This window comes from Hakea prostrata, chromosome 1 (genome assembly GCF_041222555.1).
Source record: "Hakea prostrata isolate BN-2017 chromosome 1, UWA_Hpros_2, whole genome shotgun sequence".
NCBI classification, from domain to species: domain Eukaryota; kingdom Viridiplantae; phylum Streptophyta; class Magnoliopsida; order Proteales; family Proteaceae; genus Hakea; species Hakea prostrata.
The window spans coordinates 26,338,717-26,364,005 of record NC_142600.1 but is presented as its reverse complement, the minus strand read 5'-3'; the positions used below and the strand labels follow the sequence as shown (position 1 = coordinate 26,364,005).

The 25,289-nt window shown below is 38.0% G+C and overlaps 1 protein-coding gene across 2 annotated transcripts; it reads right to left on the bottom strand.

Annotated features, from left to right (window-relative positions):
- Positions 1-2,442: 2,442 nt before the first annotated feature.
- LOC149028508 (methyltransferase C9orf114 protein) lies at positions 2,443-24,054 on the bottom strand. Of its 2 annotated transcripts, none has more exons than XM_089137218.1 (11): positions 23,673-24,054; positions 23,535-23,582; positions 23,167-23,343; positions 22,989-23,055; positions 21,881-21,945; positions 8,312-8,390; positions 7,846-7,961; positions 7,299-7,378; positions 3,672-3,741; positions 3,132-3,209; positions 2,443-3,015 (listed from the first exon to the last, which is right to left on the bottom strand). In XM_089137218.1, exons 1-11 carry the CDS (start codon positions 23,907-23,909, stop codon positions 2,950-2,952), a joined length of 1,083 nt encoding a protein of 360 aa, XP_088993344.1. In that variant the 5' UTR covers positions 23,910-24,054; the 3' UTR covers positions 2,443-2,949. The 2 variants fall into 2 exon arrangements, with proteins under 2 accessions (XP_088993344.1, XP_088993339.1); XM_089137213.1 differs by having other exon boundaries at positions 2,445-3,039; positions 23,673-24,051.
- Positions 24,055-25,289: the final 1,235 nt, after the last annotated feature.

Here is a 25,289-nt window from a genome sequence, read left to right as displayed (position 1 = left end):
GCAAACAACTCGCTTTTCAGAAACTAAAACAACACCATTCTTTAATTCCAAATAATGCATGAATTCTGATGTCATACATTTGTTTATAAAACAGAAAGAAAAAAAAAAGCACAAAATAGAAGTCCAACTAACCTAACTTGCCTTTTGACTCATAAAAGTAATAATAAAATAAACAACTTAAATGGATATATAACTCCTCAAGCTTGCCTGAGGTATTATTGAATTACTTGAGATGTAGTTAACCACCACACTAAAAATTAAAAATTCAGAAATCATACATAAAAATGAAGGAAGAAAACACTGTAGACAAAGAAAATCAGACCCAAGTGATATTGGCACGGCCTTCCTAGACTCTGACATGGAATTTGTTAAATATGTATTTAATCCTACTGGATAAGTTCTGAAGGCATACCATAGATACAGGTCTTATCATTCAAAACCTTGCAGGCTTCATTATCCATACCCTACTGAAAATAAAAATTACCTTAAAAATAATATAAAAAGTGAATTTATAGTCTAATATGATCAAAGTGACTAAATGTTAAAATCAAGACTCATATCAATATTATGTTAGTATGAAGATCAGGGTAAAAATCTAGTACTGTAGTACATGATCATCGTCAAATTAATATTAAGATTAGATCCAAAATTAGGGTTAGGATCAGGCCCAAAATCAAATAGATGCGTATTACATTGGTAATGAGGTTATAATTTATTTTTATTAATTTTCTACAAAACATTATCATGTTTATAAAATTTGACACATGTCAAGTATCCACCCATATGTATTACAATTAATTCCTCTTCATGTGGGTGGAGGGTCTAGAGTCTTTAGACTCAAATCAGGGCCAGGATCAGGGTTAGAATCAGGGCTAATATCATGGCCAAAATCAAGGCCAGAATCAGGGCCAAAATCAGGGCCAAGATCAGGGCCAAGATCGGGGCCGGAATCGGGCCAAGATCGGGCCAAGATCGGGGCCGATGAATCAGGGCCAAGATTAGGGCCAAAATCAGGGCTAGGATTAGGGCCAAAATCAGGACAAAAAATCAGGGACGGGCCGGGATGGGCTGGGCGGGCCAGAGAGTAATCCCAGGCCCGCCCTTGGCCCTAGTTCAGGGCTAGAATATTTTGGCCCTAACCCACTCTTAGGGCCAAAATCTTTAGCCCAAGCCCTATTCAGGCTCTGGGTGGGCTCAGGGCCGCCAGGGCCAAACTTGCACCCCTACCCCTATCGCTTTTGGTGATCTAAACTCTTCCTTCGCTAAGAAATAAAATATGTATTATTTGATTTCAATAAATAATTTGAAACATAAGAATAATATTTTACACTAAAAAATGTTTTAAAAAAAACCATACAAAATGCACAATTTAAATGACTATCATTAACAAGTGTAAAGATAACCCTATATATATATATATATATATATATATATATATATATATATATATATATATATATATATATATATATATATATATTGATTTATTTATATATTTAAAAGTCTACAATGTTTCCGGTCCGTATTGCAAACCTCAAGTGAAGGAACCATACCTTGTATAAGTTGTTATTTTGACTAATTCATACAACATTGAAGAGAATTAATAATATTGAAGATGAGAGGGAAAGAGAGAGATAACGAATGCAAACACAGAGAGATGGTTTGTGAGGTAGAGAGATGGTTTATTGCTAATTTTATGGGATTTTTTGGATTTAATTAAGGTAATATGAAAACTAGGATAAAATATGGTGGTTAACGGGTCACAACTCACAACCCATTTTTATTAATTTCTTACAAAATTTGATCGTATTTTTAAAAAGGCATTTGTTAAACGTCCACTTATGTGGATTAAAATTAATTCTTCTATCCGTGGATAGACTATCCAAACTCAAAAAAATAAAATAAAATAAAAAAATTAAATTAAATTTACCAATGAGATTGACATTCACCTTCTCTTTTTTGTAATAAATATATAAATTTTGTTTTGAAATTTTATTTTCCTACCCTACAGCCCTACATTTGAATTTTTTTTATGCGCTAGTTCTTGTACAAAAATGTAGATAGTCCTGAAGATGGAACTCCTTAACTCAAATATTCTTTCTCGCAACCAACTGCTCTCCCTGTTCTCTTTTATCCTACACCTCCAGCGGAAGAATTAGCAATCATTCTAAAAATTAATGAATTTTCTTCTCCTCTACCATAAACCTATTACTGACAATTAAAATTCAGTTTCTTCATGAATGACCTTCAGCCGCATCTCCCCTCAATTATGCAAGTTGCAAGCTAAACCAAGGACAAATTACATATAGACCTCCTGTGTTTATAATCAATTACATCAACAACTAAAAAAAATCAATTACAGATATCGCCTAAGAATTGAAAGCCATAAATGGATAGCTTTGCTATAGTAAGGGAACATCTATAATTAAATTTTTTTAAGATTAATAAATGTAATAATACAGGAAAATCTATATGTAATTTGCCCTAAAACCAAAGATAACCGTTACATCCCTCAGATGGTGTAAATACTTTCCCAATAGTTTGATGAAAGTTCAAAAGACAATTTATATGCCCAGCGATAGTGGAGTTAATTGTGCCGCACCAGATAGTCATTAAAGGCCTCTTAAAAACCATAAAACCACAAATTAAGGGACAATATACATTCAGTAACAAAACCCTATCCCTTATATTGCACATCCAAAATGCTTCATCCTAAAAATATTCAAGTGAAATGTATATTTGGTTGGGAAAAAAGCAATTACCCAGCCTACAAGGTAGCCCATGTTGCTTAATCAGGATGCATCCACAGGAAAATTTTCAAACCCAGCAGGCTTCTCTTCATATTCTCCTCCTGGTTTTGTCTGTTAGGGAAGGAACATCAGAGCTGACTTTTTCTTCCAAATATTAGGGGTCATAGAGATTAGATTCATCAATTCTCTGCACTCAGTATCATGGACTAGACAGATTCTGACTTTCAAATCTCTGTACTGCACGGTTAATTGGTTCCTGAAAATACTGTAGGGATATAAAAATGGCTTCCTGTGCACAACAATTGCAATGTTTAAGGGCCAGGTTTGCTGAACAGATAAAAGTAATATATCAACAAATCACTGAGCAAGACAGAAGAATACCTCAGTTCGGATTGTTCTACTCCCTTGATGAGGACATGTATTTAGGTATGAATGGAAAACCTGACGAACATCTTTTCCCTAAAATAGAAACAAACTAGACATCAAGCAAAATCGAAGCCACATAGTTTCCAACTTGGGTTAGTAATCAACTTCACAACACCAACATTTAATCATCCCAAACAACGTCCCCCCCCCCCCCCCCCAAAAAAAAAAAAAAAAAAAAAACACAAACAACCCCACTCCTAGATAATGGGGACATAACCTGATAGCAGAATCAAGAAGGGAAGTGATGGTTCTCAAAATAAAGGAAAACTGCAGCAGGAATCCCTAGAGATAAATTAAAAATGATGACAAATATGAGATAACCAAAAAAGATGATGTCTGAACTTCAGAAGCAGCAAAGATACTAGGCAATTAAAATTTTGCTGAACACAATTTAAACAGAGAAACTCCATCAAACATTCATATCAAACCAGATGGCTATCAGATTCTGAACAAAGGTCTAATCATGCCGAAAGAATGCTCCATTTAATGTATTACCTTTAAATTACTGTCTTCTTCAACGCTTTCCTCCAAACCAGCAAGTCCACCAAAAGCAATTAACAAGTGCCTGTGAAAGCATAGGGATACAAGTAAGTAATCATCTAAACTAAATCAGAGATGGTATTGAACACCAGACGAAAATACGAATAAAAACAAAAAACAGAGGAAGATAACATAAAGTTTTTATCTCCCTATGATCAACCCATTGTCTACGTGATACTATGCGCTTGTGGCTAATTTTAAATTTCACAAACAAATTTTCTGCTCCTCTTTTTTTTTTTTTTTTTTTTGGGGGGGGGGTTGCGCGGTGAGGGCAGGTCAGCGGTGGGGGTTGCAGCAGGCAGCCCTTTATTGGTAGCTTTCACTCTACTCCCCCAAATATCTCTTCACCTAGGTAGCCCTTTCTGGGGATTTGAACCCTTCATGTGATGCCAGATTTGATACCAAGTGTTAGGTACTTGACCAATGCACCAAAAGCTCCACCCAATCTAGCGCCCATAAACCAAAGTGGGCCCATTAGGCACATAACATACCACTTTGTTACAAATTTCAAGCCGGATATTTCCTTATTTGCAGATAAACACACTTGTATAGCTGACTTTCTAATAAACACTAGCGGTTTGCCCCACATACTCACTCACCTTCTTAAGGAGATTTTTGAAGAAATAAAAAAGATAAACATTCTAAAAGCCCATGGTGATGAATGCTTTCGGAGACTGCAACCCTTGGGTAAAACTTCTTAATCAAGCTGTCATAGGAAGAGACAACAAAGACATATTCCACAAGTATGGAGAAGTACACCATTGCCATAAGAGGATTGTTTGGTCCGAAGCTCTGCCATGGTCAGGATTAGCTTTTGTGAGAAACAAGCAATTTTCCCATCTAGGTTTGAATTGTGCCTTAAAGAGGAGTTGCAAGATCATAACTTAATATAGTGTGAATATACTTCCTAGGTGTGAGGAATTTCTGCAGAATTTTGAACTCTTGTGATTAAATTCTAATCATTTTTCTGAGTTATACGTGTGGTGAAGGAGAAAATTGAGAGAAACCCCTTTAAGGGCAGTTCGGTTGAACGGCAGTTTCCTCATTCCGTATTTTATGTGGATGGAAAGATATGAAAAGTTTTCCTGACAACAAAACACCACCAGCAAGAAGAATTTAAGAGAGCTGAAGTTGCATCTGATCTACAAAATAGGAAGATCCTTGTCTCAAAATGAATTAATGATAGCCAGCAGATTTGAAGTGAGAACATTGTCTTTACAGCCAAAGCAACAGTTGAAGATTCTCCAGAGGTAGGGTAGATAAAGCTAAATGTTGATGGTAGTTCATTGGGAAACCCAGGACACGCAGGAGCAAGAGGCATTTTGACGCTGAATTTTTTGCTCATGTGGTAAGGTTTGGAAAAAGCGAAAGACTAGGGCATGCTTGACCACAGCTAAATGTGATTTAGAATTAGATCTCGTGTTAATAAATAACCAGTGAATTCTATGGTCTGCAAAGCAAAGATGAATTGTAGTAGTGTCACGTCTTTCCGAAATTCAATGGAAAAATAACACATAGTTTCAGAAAAGCTAACCCAATAGTGAACTATAAGCTGGTTCAACTGCCAAATCGCAATGCTCGTCTCAACAGGCCAGTTGGCTAATGCCTACGCAAGTTGATCTTCAGAGGATGCTAGATTGAGTCCTCAATATTGGTTAAGATAAAAGGAATAGAAAATTCAATTTGTTGATCAGTCTACCCTATGGCAATGCCTAAGGTGGGATAAGCTGATCCGTGTTACTGTGCTCATCATGTCAGGATGCAGGAGAGAGAAACAGGTTCAGTTCATGGTTTAGAAGGCCAACTAATGAGGACATTAGGTATATGGAATGACATTTTCAAGTTTGTCATTGGTGTCAGCATAGAGATCAACCTACCACAGCACATATATGGATGGATGACAAATTTAGAGGTTATTGGACTAGCATCCTTTGGTTTGATGAGAAGCACAACCCCTGATGAGTATAGCCCTTAACTACAGCATTTTTCTCCTATTGGGTTGCCGTGTTTCTACATGGATAAGCAGAATTTATATAATCTCTTCCTTGAATTGATGGGATGCTTGTTTGATTCAATAGCTTCAATTAGTCCTAGAGGGCCTATTTGGGTTTTAGTCCAACCCATGGGTCATAATCAGATAGTTTTCACGTAAGTGTCCCTTTTCTGAATTTCTAGACTTGGCCTTAGTTATTCAAATATTATTAGGAAAATATTCATTTTTTCTGCCTTTTGCTTATAAAAGGATATGTAACTCAAGAAATTGGGGATATTGAATGAGTTTGAAAGAAGAAAATTTATTTTTGCTAGAGGACTCTCTCTTGACGTGAATTCTTCTCCTCTCACAGTAAGTCTCTTCTTTTCTCTCTTCTCCCTTCTCTCTCACATGATGAAACCTTCACACCACCTTACAGTAGTAATTTTCTTCTCTCTTTCTTTTTGTTATCCTACTAAAGCAGCCCTAACCCTCCCCTTTTATCTCTCATGGCAGCCTTTTTTTCCCCCACCCCTGGTCATTGTGTTTCTTCCCTATGCCTTAGCTGCTGTGTCTTCTCTTTTAGTTTATTATTTCATCAATTGCTGTTTTGGAGTTATCCCCAGAAATCAGCAGGTATACGTATTTCTCTGTTTTACTAGATAATCCCTGCCTATGTTTTTCTAATATCATTGCACAGGTTGCTTGCCAGCAACTGTTACATTTTCTTTTTTAACTAAGATTAGTTCCCAACTTTCTACAGTAGGATTTTATTTGCATTAAAATTATAGGATTTTCCTACATTGGTTCTTTTTCTGTTTTCTATTGTTAGTTGCATATTCTAGGAGCTAGGATAGCACCTATTATTTACAGAACAATTAATAGATTTGCATTCAATTATGAGTTAAGTTACCATGATCCCCGCCCCCATGTCTTCCAACTGAATTTTGTTTGGTCTTGCATATTACTTTAGGATGACATTGACCATTATTCTATTTATTATGTCTACATGCATATTTATTAATTATCTGCTCCTGCCCCACCTGTATTCAGTCTTTTGCTTTAGGACTTGCCCCCACCTAGAGTACACCTAACCAGTCCTTGTAGGACCCCTAGTCCCAAGAGTTCTCCCTACTTCACCAACTAACTAGGAACCAGATAGCACATTGCTGCAGTGGAATCTAGGAAATCTGGAGGAGACTCTGAAAACTGCAAAAAGTAGGAGCTCCAGTCCCTGCTTTGCCTAATGCTCTGATACCATGTAACAGTAAGCAGTAAATAAACTAAGGTGAAGAACAAGTGGGAAAATAGAAGTTCAGGAATGAATCTCTCCTAAAGATCACTCAGAAAAAGAAAGTGCATCCTAGCCTATAACAAATGCATATTAGAAAACAGAAAATAGAAAATAGATCCTACACTAGAAAATAAAATAAGTGTGTACCTGACACACGTACAACCGTGGTACATATAGATCATGTACCCCCACGATTCATAAACTGGTATTCCACACGTAATAATAGCAGTACACAAAGCAAAGTTTTAATACACTGTCTGGTTCAAACACCATAGATTCATTCTCAAACTTAGCAATTGAATAAAATAAACGGTACCTGAATTTGGGTAGAGTGAGCTCAGATGATTTAACAATGAGACCATGCTCTGATGTTCCAATGATATGATCATATCCACCCTACAAATGATAAAACTTATAAGTAAGGTTGCTCCGTCGAGGTGGCACGGCCACAATCAACGGAGGCCTTTAAATGCCCCTTTATAGAGGAGTGATTTAATCCCGATCGAAGGAACTAGAAGAGCTAGGGGCGGACCTAAATTAACCTTAGGGAAAGTAGTGAGAAAGTATATGCATTTGGGTATGCATGGTTTGGGCCTTGTATATAGTATGGCCTCAAATACAGCTCATTAGAAGGCAGGGATCCATGTAACAGGTCCCATTTAGTTTGGACAGGTTTGTGCTTCTTCTTCTTCTTGTTGTAGTCATTGTTGCTCCATGGTGACCAAGCGATCATGGGTTTGAGTTTGGAAACAAACTCTTTATCATAGTGACAGGAGCACCGTGCACTGGATACACTCCTTATAAGCTAATAACTGAACTCCCAGAATTTTGAAAGAAATGGATGAGATGGAAATAATAGGTACCTCATATGGGCACTGCTTGAACACAGCGGTAACATTGGAAGCATATCGCACTTTGTAGCCCCAGTAAAATCCCATCTCCCTGGGCTTGGACGATGGCACAACCTTGTGTGAATAATCTACGTATAAGATAACAGGATTAAGATACCGGGATGCAAGTTCCAGCAAATTATATATATCAAACAATCACTAAGAAAATGCTAAGATAGTTCATCTAAAATGTTCAAGAGTTCCAGTTGTGCATTAAGAGTATTATAGAATTCTTCCTCTCAAATAAACCAGCCACTAAATCTAACCAACATTCTTCACTATCATGCAGACAAAGGTTAAGTGCCTAAATGAGAAATAAAGAAGGAAGAAGAAATGCATAAATTCAGTTTTAAATGGAACATATTCTTGAAAAGGAAGGGAGAAGGAGGAAACTGGTAGAAGCAGAGTAAAACAACAGAGTACTTCCCAGTTCCCATACCTTGTTCCAAATGGCGGTTGCTCCCCATGTCCACAGTTACTCGGATCCCAGGTTCAAGTACTTGGTCAACAGCAACGTTCTGCACAGTTATGCATGCACCATAACCAAATTAATGACAAATACTCTCAGATTCAGTCATTACTTCTAATAGGTAGGTATGAAAAGGAGTCATGAATATAACAAAGTAATAGGAAAATGCCCCCAATATGATCTATGAAAACTGAAATTATTGAAGTTCAGAGGTTTTGCTTTCAGGTTTCATAAAAAACAAAATGTTGAGTATCATATGTTGAGTATCATAGCAATAAGGAAACGGAAAAGTTAAGTCTTAAGAAATACTTGGTGAAATCAGCCACAAAAAGAACAAACTACTGAGATATTGAACTTAGGGTTTAAAAGTTTACCTATCACCAGTCTCAGGAGGACAAGCCACTTAAAAACTAAATTTCTGCACTCAAAAATTTCCCATCTGCTCAGATGGCTATCGTTGGGCAATCGGGCCATAGGTTGCCATTGTAAGCAACTTGAGTGAGGTGATAGAGCCGTTCTTCAATGATGCATCAATACATTAACTTGGTTCCAAGGGCCTAACTATAATATATAACATGTTGGTTTTATTAAAGATGAATCTAGACATCTTTAATTGGATACAGTTCAATAAAAGGGTTTTTTGGATTAAGTCAGCAAGTTGGTCAGCAAGTTATTGGAACCGGTTCAATGTTTCAGTTTATTTCACTGCTTCTTGGTTTTGATACGGTGTAGCAGCATACTTTGGGAAATAGATGAACCCATGAGACATAGGTGCAGAGGTAACAAGATAATTTGTGGGATAGCAACTTAATACAGAGGATAAGGAGATTAACAAAGAATAAGATTTTGATGTAATATGGCAACTCTAGCAGGTTTCATACATGAACAAGGATCCATTACTAAATGGATTTCTAAAACAGCTTGAGATTTAAAATAATAAATAATAAAAAAATAAGAAGAAAGAAAGAAAGAGAGAGAGAGAGAGAGACAGACACACACACAGCATAAAGGAGCAAGCTGGGATCAACTGATCACAACCAATTAGGAGATGGGAAAGGATCTAATTGAATCAAGGGTCTATATATTAGAAGCAGCCACGTCACTCTAGTATAAACCAAACGGGAAATCTGCTAGGAATCCGATCAACATGAGAACTCTTAAGTGGGAAGTTACATCCTTAAGCAAAGCAAAAGGAGAGACACAAGTTAACCTTTCTTACAGACTTGTGACTATAAAAGGTTTTCTTTTGGCAGAATTACCACTCTTACAATCACATGACAAATAGAGAATCAGAGAAGAGGGTTGTGAGGTCTAAAAGTATTATTTGCAGGGTCTACTACCATGCATTGATTATAGTTGAGAAAGAATAGAGAGACTGAGAGTCCAAAAGAACCACAGCAGATAAGTGAGAACTTAAGAAAAGCTTAAGAGATGTAAAGCAGACTAGATTTGAAAAAGAAAAAAAAAAAAAAAAGAGAAGCTATTGCTGCTCCTGTTCATGTTTTAATCAAATTAATTTCCTGCAATACAGGCCATGGTTGTCAAAGCATTTGCCTAGGCCTAGGTGTTGCCTTCTCACTTTGTTTGGTGTCGCTTGGTTTTCGTTGCCCTCTATTGCCTTGCCTCGCCTCGCCTTGTTGCATTGACAACCATGATACCAGCAATTGAGTAAGATATTAATCTGCTGGATTACACAGGCTGAGGTAATTCACATTTGCAAGTTGTTATTTTTTCCCCCTAGGTTATGTTTAATGAAGAAAAACCTAGACCATCGATGTAATTCAGGAGAACTTGATTTTCTAGTTTTAAGTTGTAAACCTAGCAAGCTGGGGCCTTGTCTAGGGCTTGGGGTTGTTGCCCTTTCCTGAGCTGTACGTCGGAATGAAACAGGGATTGGAGTTCCTAAACCATTGTTGCAGTGAAAACACTAAGAAGTGTATTGGGAAATATAGGAAACCCTAAGTAGGGTATTACTCTGTGGACGTTGGCAGTTTGGCCAGACCACATAAATTTGGTGCTATATATCTACTTTGCATGTTTTTGGATATATTGGAGTACTTGAATTGTAGAATGGTGATACACTGTCAAGTAGACCTGAACACAGTTTTGTCATGGATGTGTCTCTGTGTGGTTGGTAATTACAGGATTGCCCTGGCCAATCTTGACTTGCAATTAAAGCGTGGCTAGATCAAAAAAGAACTTTAAGATACACTGATTCGCCACCTCTCACTCCCCCTCCCCCAAAAAAAAAAAAAGAACAAAAAACTCTCAACTTGGGATTCAACCCTATAATGCAGATTCATCACCCAAATAGGCTTGTGTTATTAGGAGCAAGTTTAGAGTTGGGTTCTATATACTTTGGGCCTTTGATCCTATGGGTTTCTTGTGTATTAGGGCACTTTAATGGGCCTAAAACCTAGGTAGTTAGGTGCCTACTTTCTTCAGTTTATTTTTAATTTGTTTTGGGTTATATTGATTGAGTCAACTCTGAGGTTCAATATAAGTTGACAGTAATTGAGAGCAATCTTTGAGTCTTTTATCCAAGGCTGTAACAAGGACAGGTATTTGAATATGAATTTTGATATTAATGAAAGCTTTCTACTGCTCTCTTCTCTGGTGAAGATTTCGTCTTGTGTTCGATCAAGGCTGGTGGGGTTGGTGTTTGATACAATTGACAGCTTGGGTGAAATTAGTAATAATAGGGTAGTCCAATGATGGGCTTGGTGTTTGATCCAATCAATTCCTTGATGTTTTGAAGCTCAGGAGGTTAGAAATAAAGCTCTCCCAACTTCTTTAAGATTTTCTTCAAGTTAGTGTTCAAGTTCTGATTTTTATTGAAGTTTCAGCACTAAAAAAAAAAAAGCTGCTGTCAAGGTTCTACTGCAACCAGTGAGTTTATGAAACCCCAATACCAACAAAACATTCTTCTTCTAATCCTCTACAGCCACAGAGTCAGCTTCACTTCCCCTTTTTATTTTCAATTTCCCAACACCTCAATTCTGGCAAGATCTATCCAAATAGCCATGAAAGCCAAACTTGGATCAAATACTCCTTCACCCCGTTGGAGGGATTGATCCAAAGCTCAGAGCATTCTATCTCTTAAGACCCTATGGCCCTATCAAACATTATCTCATCCAATTGCTGGAAAACCCTAGTTTTCAGCTAGACCAAACCGTCAGAATAATCTACAAATCTGGCCAATTCAAGTTTTAGTCCCCACATCTTCCTAACAAAACAACTCAAGTTTGGTTGAATTTTAATCCCTAGAATTTCCAAATTATTCTCTTCCACATAACCCTAATTCCAAATTGCTGAACTTCAATTCCAGCAATATTTCCTTTCTCAGAAAAACCCTAAAACCTTAATGCATAGCTTATCCTACACCTTCCTATCATATCCAAAACATTAAACCCTAACCCTAGAACTGAGTAGAAACCTGAATTTGGCCTATTCGATCCTACTTGTTCATTGGAGATCATGTTTACTGCTCCTGTTTGATCTCCTATCAATCCAGGAGTACATCAGCCTAAGCCAGCATTATAATTTTTGCAAACAGAAGTAACTTGAGATGGGGAAAATAAAGAAAGCTCCTGTACCTGATCTATCCTCAATTCCTCATACCTAGGTCACTTAGCTAAGATTGGTAATGTTAGTTCTTGACTTGAGTCGCATCAAGATGATTTAACAATTCAGCTTGTCGGATAGCTAGGGTCTCTGGATTAGCCACTCTTCCGATTTCAGAAACCAACATCAATTGCTTTCTCTTCTGAACTTTCCACATATAGTGTTTTTTTTTTCCTTCCTCCCCTTCTGTGGGATGAATTCCCACATATAATATTGATTAGTTTGAGCTATTTTTCAAACTTAATTCTGCTATACAGGGAGAACTGTACCACATGATCAGCTACAAATGGATGTTTTCAACATACCACAGGGTGAACTTTGTACATGTAACCAAGCTTGGAGAGAACTGAGCTTATGCTGTCAGTTTCTATCTTCACAAGTACTTTTCACTCTTCTCCCTTTACATGACATTAATCGATTGGAATTGATTTCTGACTTCTTGATCACAGAATAAACTATTATCTTCACAGATTTAGTCTGATGCTTGGAGTGTCATTCTTTCTTTAAGGGATTGAAAAGTTTGGAACAAGTACTGGATTAAGAAGGGGAGTTAAATTCCTGAAAAAGGAAAGACATAATAAATTGGAAAATTATTGTTGCCCCCCATACCGCCTCCTTTGGTATTCTATGGCAGAAATGCCAAAAGGGCATTCCCCATTCCATGACCACAACTTAGGCATTCACAACATAGAATGATTTCATACATATCTCATTCACATTCATATTCTCATCATAGTCCACTTACATTCACATAAGTCCATAGTCAATTCCAATAGTTAAATCACATCATATGCATGCTACTGTAGTTACAAAAGTAATAAAATGCTAAGAAAGTAAAGCAACAGTAGTTAAATCATGCGTTCAAGTCATATCGCAATAAGCATACAAATAAGCATATTGTGAGTTGGAATACTCACATCGTAATCCGAATAGGAAATCTTCAATTGAGATATGGGAGACCAAGACCAAGGTTAGCAAATAACCCTTAATTCGAATTGAAGATAGTTCAAGATCAATTAACCTCTTTACGCGCTCAAACTTCCATATCACGATTCCACCCCATCAAAATGTTGGGTAATTTATACCCACCGGATAGGGCAATCAGCAATAAAGAGAATGCAAATATTTACGTGAAAAACCACGAGACAAAAGAAAACTCCAATATTTAATTAAATATAAACAAGGAGAGGATAATCCATTAATAGGATATTCCTTTCTTTTAGGATGTTATTCTAAGGAGGAGGAGGCTTCCTTTTAAAGACTTCTCCTTACCACTCTTGTCCCTCACCAAGCAATGTGGGACTAAAGGTTACAACACAACAAAAGCACCAAATTCCTCCCCAAGCTTGCTCCACTAGTTCTCTCTCCTCTCCCACTAGTTTTCTCTCTTTAAAATTCAAAAATCTCAAATTTGGGTGATTGGGGAAAGTTAACAAGCATTAAGGAGGTGAAATGGCCATTTTGCCATTTAGAAGAGAGAATCGGTCCAACCGTCTAGTCCATGGTTGGACCCCCAAATGAACTCCAATTCAAGTGATTTTTGGCTTGATGGAAAGGTCTTTCGACGATCTTCAATTTGATACCTTATTCGCATCAATCGGATTCTCCATCGTCAATCTACATACATTCAAAAATTACCCAAAGAAAAAGGTCTGACATTGAACAAACCCCACATCACCCAAAACAGATAGGGTGTCCTGGCTAGGTTTAGGGCTGGATTTCATTGTGAAATCCCACCAAACCCTAACCTTGCTGCTGTGCCAAATGTATACATATCACATGCATTATTCAATTTATTCTCTGTCATATGAGTTGCCTAGTTTCATTTGATAGAAGTTTACCCCGAAGCTGATCTATTCTCTCTACGATTTCTTCTTGTGCCTCTATTCCCTATGATAGGAGAGCGATCTTAAGTCATTCCCATGACTGATCCTTCTATCCCTTCTGTTCTAGAGTGGATCTCCATACACTCTATAACCTTGTGAATTCTCCACATGATGATTTTGAAGAGAAATCAAGTGTGATCTTCATGATTTGTTATTCCTTCTAATTGTTTTAAGACTTCAAGCTTTTCATCTCCTATTCTTCAATCAAAGGTTAGTAATCTCTCTTATGTTGTAATGATCTACTCTTACTATGTTTTATTCTTTGTGATTGAGACTATGAAGAAGATGTTGCATCCTTGCAACCATCTCTTCTACAATCTCCTTTCATTCTTAAGGTTTTATGATCTTCATATTGATCTTTGCCATGATCCTTGTGAAATCTTTATGAAGCTATGATCATACTTTCGATCTTTTTTCAAAGCATGTTAGATTTACTTCTTTGTTTTTATTACAAAATACTTAGTGTTATTTTTCCGTAGATTTTGGGAGAAGAAAGTCAAGATAAAAGCGATGTATCTCCATCTCTTTAGAAGCTAAGTACTCCCCAATTTCGAGGACGAAATTATTTTAGGGGGGGGAGAATGTGAAATCCAGCCCTAAACCTAGCCAGGACACCCTATCTGTTTTGGGTGATGTGGGGTATATTCAGTGTCAAACCTTTTTCTTAGGGTAATTTTTGAATGTACGTAGATCAACGATGGAGAATCCGATTGATGCGAATAAGGTATCAAATCGAAGATCGTCGAAAGACCTTTCCATCAAGCCAAAAATCACCTGAATTGGAGATCATTTGGGGTCCAACCATGGACTAGACAGTTGGACCGGTTCTCTCTTCTAAATGGCAAAATGGCCATTTCACCTCCTTAATGCTTGTTAACTTTCCCCAATCACCCAAATTTGAGATTTTTGAATTTTAAAGAGAGAAAACTAGTGGGAGAGGAGAGAGAACTAGTGGAGCAAGTTTGGGGAGGAATTTGGTGCTTTTGTTGTGTTGTAACCTTTAGTCCCACATTGCTTGGTGAGGGACAAGAGTGGTAAGGAGAAGCCTTTAAAAGGAAGCCTCCTCCTCCTTAGAATAACATCCTAAAAGAAAGGAATATCCTATTAATGGATTATCCTCTCCTTGTTTATATTTAATTAAATATTGGAGTTTTCTTTTGTCTCGTGGTTTTTCACGTAAATATTTGCGTTCTCTTTATTGCTGATTGCCCTATCCGGTGGGTATAAATTACCCAACATTTTGACCGGGTGGAATCGTGATATGGAAGTTTGAGCGCGTAAAGAGGTTAATTGATCTTGGACTATCTTCAATTCGAATTAAGGGTTATTTGCTAACCTTGGTCTTGGTCTCCCATATCTCAATTGAAGATTTCCTATTCGGATTACGATGTGAGTATTCCAACTCACAATATGCTTATTTGTATGCTTATTGCGATATGACTTGAACGCATGATTTAACTACTGTTGCTTTACTTTCTTAGCATTTTATTACTTCTGTAACTATAGTAGCATGCATATGATGTGATTTAAATATTAGAATTGACTATGGACTTATGTGAATGTAATTGGACTATGATGAGAATATGAATGTGAATGAAATATGTATGGAATCGTGCTATGTTGTGAATGCCTAAGTTATGGTCATGAAATGGGGAATGCCTTTTGGCATTTCTGCCATAGGATACCAGAGGAGGCGGTATGGGACGCATTCCTATGGTGCCCTTTGGCGCTTTCCCTGATTATTGATTGACATATGTAGGGCATGTCTAGAAGTGTTTGGCTAGGTGACCTCTTGAGTACTACTACCCTTCCGGCAGGGGTATTGAAGCGGGTTAACCCGTGATGGTAGTGGTTGGGTCCTGTATCGAGCAGGCCCACTATCATCATAGAGAGGTAGGGTTGCATATAATAGATAAGGGTTCATGGGCACTCAAGACTGGTGAAATGACCTGTGAGAGGATATGGAGATCATCATGTCTATTATATGTGGATGACCACTGGGTTAAGGGATGTAATCCAACAGATGCCTCTCGTTGAGGATTCCATTCATAGGTGGGAAGGTATTGAACCAACAGAGCACTAGGCGTGAGGGGAGATATCCGGACCATTGTAGTACGAGATTGTATGACCTTGCACTGGGCTTAGGTTTGTCCCTTACATGCGCCAGATCTTAGACCAATGGTGATGTGAGAGAGTGGTGACTTAATTCCCAACCATGGCTCAATGAGACTTTACCCAACAGACATACTTGAGTGCCGTGAAGGAAGAGTGATGAGACCGCCCAAAGAAGACTGATGTAAGACTTAATGTGTGTCTGCCAATAAAGACCAGCATACATAAATAGAGTTAGAAGCATACTTGCATATATCGTCTTATATCACTACATTTGTGTTGCCTTAATTGTGTGTGAAGAAGCTTATTGTGTTTGGATATACTTGCTAAATTCTTTTGAGCTTACCCTTTGGGGGACTTGTTTTTAGATGACTTTGCAAGATCGAAAGAGAACCCGTGCTATAGTATGGAGGACCCTTCCTTATATGATGCAGCTCCAGGAGTCCTTGGACAAGGTAATGAACAGCGAGGTGACCAATACTCAGATTTGGACTATGTTGTTGGCTCTTCCTGATGGTAGCCAGCATCGTCTCATTTGCCGATGGGGTTGTGTGCTAGATGTTGATTTGATTCTCTTGTTTCTTCTAGACTTTTGTTTTACTTGTATTAACTTAGAGCAGTGCTTTAGATTTCGATCTACCTTCCGCGCATGTTGTGGGGTATATTTCCGCTATACTCTACAGTTGCCTTTTTATTTGGTATCGTGTTATTCCGCACTCTGATATTCTTTTGTGATCCCTCTGAGATCCTTTCTTGACTTTTATTATTAAATTATTTGAATATAAAGATTTGTTCTTGCTTTTGATTAAGTTACTGTGCTAAGTGGATATGATTGTTCCTAAACTGGATCGTCGGGACCGTAGATCACTCCCCAAGTAATCTAGATAGGGTACTCCCTTGGTGGATTTAGCGGGATGTGACAACTGGTCTACAAAGTAACTATTGCCCCCTCATGCCTAACAGTGTCAAGTCTGTTAAGAGTGAAAGGTTCATTATATACTTCATCTAATTGCTTAAATTAAAAACCATATGCTTTTAAGAGATGGATGAGGACATACGGCCCTCACCCATCTTCTTCAGTTCCCAAAAACCACCATGACTTTCTCTTTATACTGTTACTTATCACCTTAAAGACTTGTATTCTGACTGCTTTCTAACTGATCACCACCCTTGATGTTCCTATTGACACACAACACCAAAGCTTTCACTGCTACTTCTTGATCCACAGCTCTACCTTCACAGCTTATACTAGAATCAAGCAGTAGTGAACAACATACTTTTGGCTACCATATGTGAAACAGCAGCTGGGAAGAGGCAAGTAGTGCTTCTAATATTTATTGGTTTACCAAGCCAAAAAAGGAAAAAGGAACAGAAGCTCAAGCACTGACAGATCCTCGAAACATTAAGACATATTCCCAGAAATCGGCGGAGGAAAAGACCTTCTAAAATAGAGCATGATTGTTCTTTCTTGTTTGGCCAAATATTGGATAAGAATTTTTTTTTTTTCTGTTAAGTATCAAGCGAGTGGTTTTAGATTGCAAGCTGCTCCATCTTTCACCCCGTCAAACTGAAGGTCTCATTTCAGTTCTTTTTTCTTTTCTTTTCTTTTTTTCTAATTTATTTTAGTTTATTCATCCAAAAAAATGATTTTAGTTTGGATTAAATCCCATCTCTAGCCACTGAAGTCTCCTTCCATCCCTTCTCCATCAACTGTCACTTCTTTGTTTTTTCCATTTTGACCCCCCATCTCAATGGTTGGAAGTTTTTTGGATTTTCTAGTACGAAACTGCTTATTTAAATCTGAATTGATTCTGCAAGTGTAGCCTCTCTTCAAATCAACTAACAGCATAGATTCCATCACAGCTATTCAACTCATTGACTTAATTTGAGTGGCTATGGGCTCTCAAATGATAAATCAACAGATATTGGAAAGTTATCAAAACTGCAAAGTTTAGACCTACCTGCTGACTACCTCACTGGAACAGTACCACAGGAACTTAGGGACTGTCAAGGACACATATTCTTGGATCTTAGTGAAGTTTCAGAATACTGATTAAATAAGCTCAGGTTGAAGATACAATTGAAGACAAAAATTCCGATTAGTCAATTGGAATAAATATCTGAATTTAGAACTTGAGAACATAATTTGAAATCAGTAGCATGTTTAAATTTTGTTTTGGAAAATCTATTAAGTCACACTCTGAAATTCTTTTCTATATTGGAAAAATAAAGAAGATGAGTGAGGGGGGTGATGCCTTCACCCACTTTCTAAGACTCATACCAGGGGTAGTTTGTGCATTTTTAAACATAAAAAATGCCACATTATCAGTTAACAAGCAGCTTCTAACAGTAAAAGTAGGCAAAATACAAGGTTTGATTGATAATTTCAAAAGTGCAAGGGATAAGGTAGTAATTCCACAACAATACAGGGGGGCAACAGTAACTTTCCCTAATAAGTTATATAAATCAGTTCAATCAAGTTTTGCCTCCCATAAACTTGGGTCTTGCCCATAGGAGACACAGAGACCAATACATATCCTACAACACGTAAGCCCAAAAAAAGCAGAGTAATCAGAGTTTAAGTGATGTAAATTATCTCTAGGGATTCCACAGGGCCAAGGGGTTGATCCCCCGCCCCCAAAAAAAAAATCTAGGACCCCTAATTCGAACCAGGGGCATTTTGGTAATTTTGTAAAATTTGGGTGGGTTCTAGTGACTCCCCTTTGTCGTCTGGACCCTAGATCTATTTTTGTTTTATTATTTGGCTTAGTATTCTGAAAGTTATTGCAAAGTCCTAGTCTAGGTGAGATTCCCAAATATGTTGGAATCCCTAATTTGAGTCTACTTTGATTCTCCTTTTTATTAGGACTCCATATCTACTCTTAGAATTTGGATTGGACTCTAGAGTAAGTTATGGAGTTTTCTTGTGCAAATTAAAGTCCTAGTCAATTAGTAATTAGGTTGGTAAAGCCAATTAGAGGTCTAATTGATTTTCCAACATAAGAGTCCTTTATTTCTTTATTTGAGGCTATAAATAAATTCTGCAAACCATGTAATCACAAGTTGAATTGAATTGAATGAAATGAAATCTTATTTTGAAGGCAAGTCAAGTTGTGGCTTCTTGGGAAGGCCAAGGCAGTTTGAGATCTTCTTCTTCAATTTCCAGCTTACTTCTTCAATCTACAGCAGCAATTCAACACTACAGCAGACTTCTAGCCTTCCCAAAGTAAGTGTAGCCCCTCCCCCTTCCCCATTCCAGTCCTCCCCTCTCATTCCTGCAACAGCAGCCCACCCCCTCCCTTTGAAACTTCATCACATAACCCTTAGCCCCTCCTTTCACCCCCAGTAGGATGGCACCCTTCCTAGACCCTAGTCCGACTCTTAGGATCTCCATTAGCCTTTTAAAATTCTGCAATTCATCTTCAACCTTGGAAAACCCTAAACCCTAATTGACTTAGAACTCCTATATCTCTCCAACCCCAACTCCATTCACATTACCCTTTTAGGATTAGCATCCCCACCCCTCCTCTCACACTCGACCCAAACCCTAGCCTAATCCAAGAATCCCAAATCCTTTAGGACTCTTCAAACACATCCTAATCTATCTAGGACTGACCTAAACTTATTAGACTAAACCTGAAATCATAAAATAATACAACAGCCCCATTTAAGACCAACCAAAACCCAACAGCAGCCTTCCCTAAGCCTAACTTACATATTCAGTTTGGAACTCAAGTTCAGCAGCAGCCAAACCTTGGTATCATCCCTGCCAAGCCTTAAAAGCCCTTATACCTAAGTTCATTCCCAGGTCTGAATCTGATAATACAGCACGGGTACAAGCTTCTCAGCAAACAATTCACTGTTTGCAAGCTTGGCCGAACCCATCTTGGGTACTGTTTGGGATCAGAAACCCTATTTCCTCCATGAAATCTCCTAGAATACAGCTGGTTCCCTGAGAGAGTGATGTAACCAGGTTTGGCAACCATAAGGCCTTTTTAGGCCCAAACTCAGCCCACAAGCATGTGACGCCAAAAATATGCCGAATTACCCTAGGGGTATTTGGTCATTTTCCGACCTCTTTTGGGCTCCAAAGTACTCCAGAATAACTTTAGGAGCAAGGATGTACTCTTTGTTTTTTGATAGGACAACTGGTTAGAGTCCTGGTCTGGTTAGGAGTCCCAATGGGAATATTATTTAAAAAAGATTCTTTCTGGATAATTACTTATTTATTTTTCAAGTTATTTAAAAGATTCCTTTTGATTGCTGTTGAGTTGTGAAGGAAATTCTAACCCAAAGTGAATTCCCTAGTCAGAGTCCATCTTTGTTAATTAGTTAAGAATCCTAAGTTTGAGTCCAAGTGTCAACGTAATATGGCTATAAATAGAGACACCCTCTCATGTAACAATTAGTTGAGGTAAAATAATTTAAAGGCTTGGAGTCGTGGGAAGATAGCAGTATACCACACAACCTGGGCACAGAGGTTTGAATTAGTATTCTGAAATTCCAGCATAAATCTTCATCTTGGTGACCATCTTCTTCAACTCAAGAGCAAACAGCAGCATCCTTGATCTGCAAGTACCTCTCTATCCCTTCCCTTCCATCGCAGCCCACTACAGCCCTCCCTACCCTGCAGTATCCCCAAGAAACCTCCTGCACCCCTCCCACACCCTGCAGCATCCATCCCCTACTCCTCTTCCTCATTCCCCCTTCTTGCCTATCTTGATCCTGCGGCAGCATAGAGGAGAGAGAGAGGGAGGGAGAAATAGGGGGGGGGGGGGAGAGGGGAAGAAAGAAAAGCAAGAAAGAGAGAAGAAGGCAAGATCAAGAATCAAAATTCATGAAAATCCTCAAGAACCCATCCCATACCTAACCGCCAAATTCCCTGATCATTCTTGGGTAAGTCTGGGTATCTCAAAACAACCCCATCAACAAAACCTGATTGCACACCTCCTCCCATAGGATCTTTGGATCAACCAAAACCCAAAGCCTCCATCCCAACTAGTTTTGTTTACACCCTAACTGATCCCAAAACCACCAGCCTATTTTAACATTTGTCAAAACCACAAGCCCATCTTGATTTCATTAAAACCCTAAAACATCCCCTAGCCTCCCAAAACCAAAGAAACATAATTCTTTAGCCCATCCAAAATTTTGTTAACTTATACTTACCCAAGATTCCTCTCGAAACTATCCCATAAGACACCCATCCCATCCCATTAGTAACCCTAACCTTATTGTAAGCCTATTTATAAGCTGGTTCTAAGTAAAGAAAGATCCTGAAGACTGGCTCAAAATCCAAGGTTACATTAAAGACGATCATCGAGTAAACCCAATTCTAGGGCATAATATCAAAACTCAGAACCCAAGAATTTGGTTTACATTACGGTTTATCATATGATTGGCATGCATAGTTGCTTTTATTGATGTAACAGGCAAACAAAATGAATTGCAGTAATACCGAGCAGAGCTTTTCAGGTTTATGTTTACACCTTCCGAAATGATCTAAAAATTTACCAGTATTATCAAATAGGTGGTGCTCTTCCTGGATTTTACCATTGTTGCGGTACACTATAGCTCTCTTTTGTTTGAATAGAATATGTTAATCATAAAAAGATTTCAGCAAATGCATAATAACATGAATGCATGATAATGCCTTTACCACTCATCTCTGACCACTTCACAGCTTACTGTCCACATGACCGAAGGGATGGAGCTAATACTGCAGGTATGTGGTTAATGTACTTTGTAGATATTTAATGACTAATTCACAATGCACTACAAGCTTTAGAATCAAACTTACACTTGTAAGTTGTCATCGTAATCAGGTATAACAATTACCCTCCACATGATCAAAGTTACCATCAATACCCTACAGAATCTCTTCATAATAAACAGATCTTGACAAGTGCAACCAGACCTTACTTAGACCAACATCAACTAGTGTTTTCGTAGAGTCTCCAGCTTTCTCCTTCAATGTCAGACCTGCAAAAAAAAATTACGATAATTATCAACAAAAAGAAAAGGAAATAATTTTAAAACATGAATGCACAATCAAGGGAGGGTGAAAATATTTTATGAAGCTAAACTCCAAATGATTAAAAAGTCCACCTACTTGGGATGCTACTTTTATCATAGGGATGGGAACATTGGGTATGGATATCCCCATGTGGGCACCTAAGAATACCTTCCAACCACAGACTCCTTCTATGGTAGGAAAAAGACCTCACAATAATTTTCAAGGTAGAAGAAATCCAAGCCCTCTCTCCGCTTGCTTTCCTTTCTTGTTGCTAATTCTTAGCATTGTTTCTTCCTTCCTTCAACCTTCAGGTTTATATACTATTTATTCACTCATCTCATGGATTTTTAGGATGTAACAAATTTCTAGAATTAATTTCAGATTATATTTCTTCACTGCAGATTAATTACTGAGATTTATTAATATTTAGTTTATAATACTGTTATTACTGCCATTTTCTTCTAAAGGAGGCCTGCCATTTTCTTCTAAAGGAGGCCTGCCATTTCCTTCTGTTCTACTCGCAAGCTCCCGTTGCACCTTTTCTTTTCCTTTTCTTAAAACTGTTTTCTAGAAGGGCCTGGGATCAGTAGAGTATAGGCTGCTTAGGGGAGAAGTAGCAAGTTCCCAGGGTTTTGAATTTTTTCTATTCAATATTTAGGGGTTAACTTTTAACCTTACAAGGACACGGTCAAAAGTCTTTTCGGCACAAAACTTATGGTTTCTCTCTAGGCTAATGGGTTGGATTTTTCCAAAGCAACTATCTTGCTTCTAACTTGGATACAAATCTCAAGATTTGAGTTGTAGGTGCATTACCAAGCCTGATCATAAGACAAGGGTTATCTACCACCACAAGGTACAGGTTTCAGCCATTCCCCCATTCATTATTAAGCTTCTAATCCGTTGTTTATCTAAAATGATGTCACCCTATACATGTTGTTCGAATTCTAGTCAATGAAATGATTGTCATTAACATTCAAGTGACAAAACACAGCATATAGAAAGATATTACCTTCACGATAAGGAGCCCATTCATGCTTTCGTACATGGTGTGGAGCATCAAGAGGTGGCAACGATCCCTGCCAAATCCAGACAGAAAGAGTAGACAGTGATATATGCACTCAAATAATGGAAGAAAAAAAAATGTTCCATCAAAGTATTGAAAGTTGCAAAGACCCTGGGACTGATACCACAAATCTTAAGCTGCTATGCCGAGGGAAGAGATTCCGCCTTAGATACTGAGGTGTCTCGAGATACTGCAAGATCCTTACAAAGAACAGAGCACCACTTTCATTGCCATCAGCATCCCCTGCTGTTGTAAGAGTAGAATCGTCTACCACCACACTCTTGTTGTCGAATACTATCACCTGTCAAAGCAGGAAATCTAAACCCTCCCATGAATTTGTCACAGTGAAGTTCAACACTTATTACGTCAATAAAAGGCAAAATTTTCATTTATGTGAATTGGCAACGCCTTCTCTCAACTCGAACAACATTAAAGGGTATAAACAGCACTCGAAAAATGACAACAGAAATTAAGTGAGTAACTAGGACTGACCTCATCGACTCGAAAAATGGTAGCAGCTCGAGCTATCTGACCAGCCAACTGAAAAAGAAATTGAGGTAAGATTTTGGATAGAAAGACTGAAGCATCATCGTGAACAAAAACTAAAGCATTAACACTAGGGGAGATTACTAGTGTTGCGAGTTCGAGTGACTGTGCGTTGTCAATGATTGAACCAGACACAGCGATGCTGAAGGTTGGTATCTCGTTGTTGTTCTTCTCCCCATTTTTCTTCTTTCTTTTCTTCTCTTTTTTCTCGTCTGCTTCTCCACTGGAAAGCTTAACGATATCTTCATTTTCAAACTCGTTCTTCGCTTCTCCATTCTCTGCATCGGTTTCGGCTCTCTCTCTCCTCTTCTTTTTTCCCATTGTCTTTGTCTTCCTTCTCCTTCATCTAACAAAGGCGCCACCGAGGGCGCAGGGTTTAAAGATTGACGAATCGGTTATAGGACCAGGAATCGTTGTTAATGGCACAAATGAACCATACCGTATTGAAATTCACAAAATTACAAAAATGAACCATACCGTATTGATATCCAAATACCTCAACCATATGGTAATGACACCATTTGCATAAGTTCTTGATCACTGCAAGATTTGACCACCAAACCATATGCAAACCAATAGTGGGTTTTTTTTCCGGGGGAGGGGAGGGGGTGGGGTGGGGTGGGGTGGTGGAGGATGACCCCACCCTATTGATATGGTACGATTATCATCTCCAAGATCATGGGTTCCATATCTCAGAAGTTGGACCCCAATATAAATGCTCTGAGTTCTCTAGATTTTTATCACCTCCACTCTTGACAAGCTCTTGTTTCATCCAGTTGACCGTTATATAATGAACACGTGTCTTATTCTAATCTTATGGTTGAAAATATTACAATCCTTAACCATTTCATCCCTAACGTATCTTCTCTCCTCTCTTGAATCTCTCTACCTTCTCCCTCTTCAACTCCAGCAACACCACTTCACCACAGTCACCACACACCAGGTCTACAACAAAAAAGGAGAAGGCAAAACAAGTGGCTAACGTCTCCGTCTTCATCCAATATTTAACAAGCGAATCAAAGACAACGAAGAGAAAATGACATATTTTTAGTGTACATTCAACAGAAAATCCCGAAAATTTGAGGGTATGGGAAGAAAATAACTCAGCAAGGTCATGTGGAAGATCTTAAAGCCTATTGAGGTTGTTTTGGGAAAAATGCCGAAATATTTCTTCTTCTTTTTCCCTTCTATTTCCCCTTAAAAGAACAAATTACAACATCAAATCTAAACTGAAATTCAAAAAATGAAAGGAAGAACATCAATGCCGTTCTTTGCCTCTTCTTTTTCACCTGCTTAAAATCTTTAATGATTTTTTTTATTTTGGAGTTTGATTTTCATTTATATGGAGAGTTGAGTAAAGAAGATCAAAATTGTTTGATGCTTTTGTGGACAATGGATTAGAAGTTTCTTGAAATCTAGGTCATTAATTTTTAGCGTTGATGTTTAAGCATCTCAACAACATCAACTTCCTACCTTCAACCATTCTAACGGGTTTCATTCAATGTTTTGGGTTTTTGGATGGGGTTTGTCATCTGCTGTCCAAAGAGGGAAAAGTGAAATGAGATAGCAGGTGGTGCCTGTGGCGAGTGGGCTGCCGAAGTTAAAGAGGGAAAAGGCACAGAGAGCCGAGAGAGGAGAGAAGATACTTTAGGGATGAAATGGTCAAGGATTGAAAAAATTTCAACCATAAGACTAGAATAA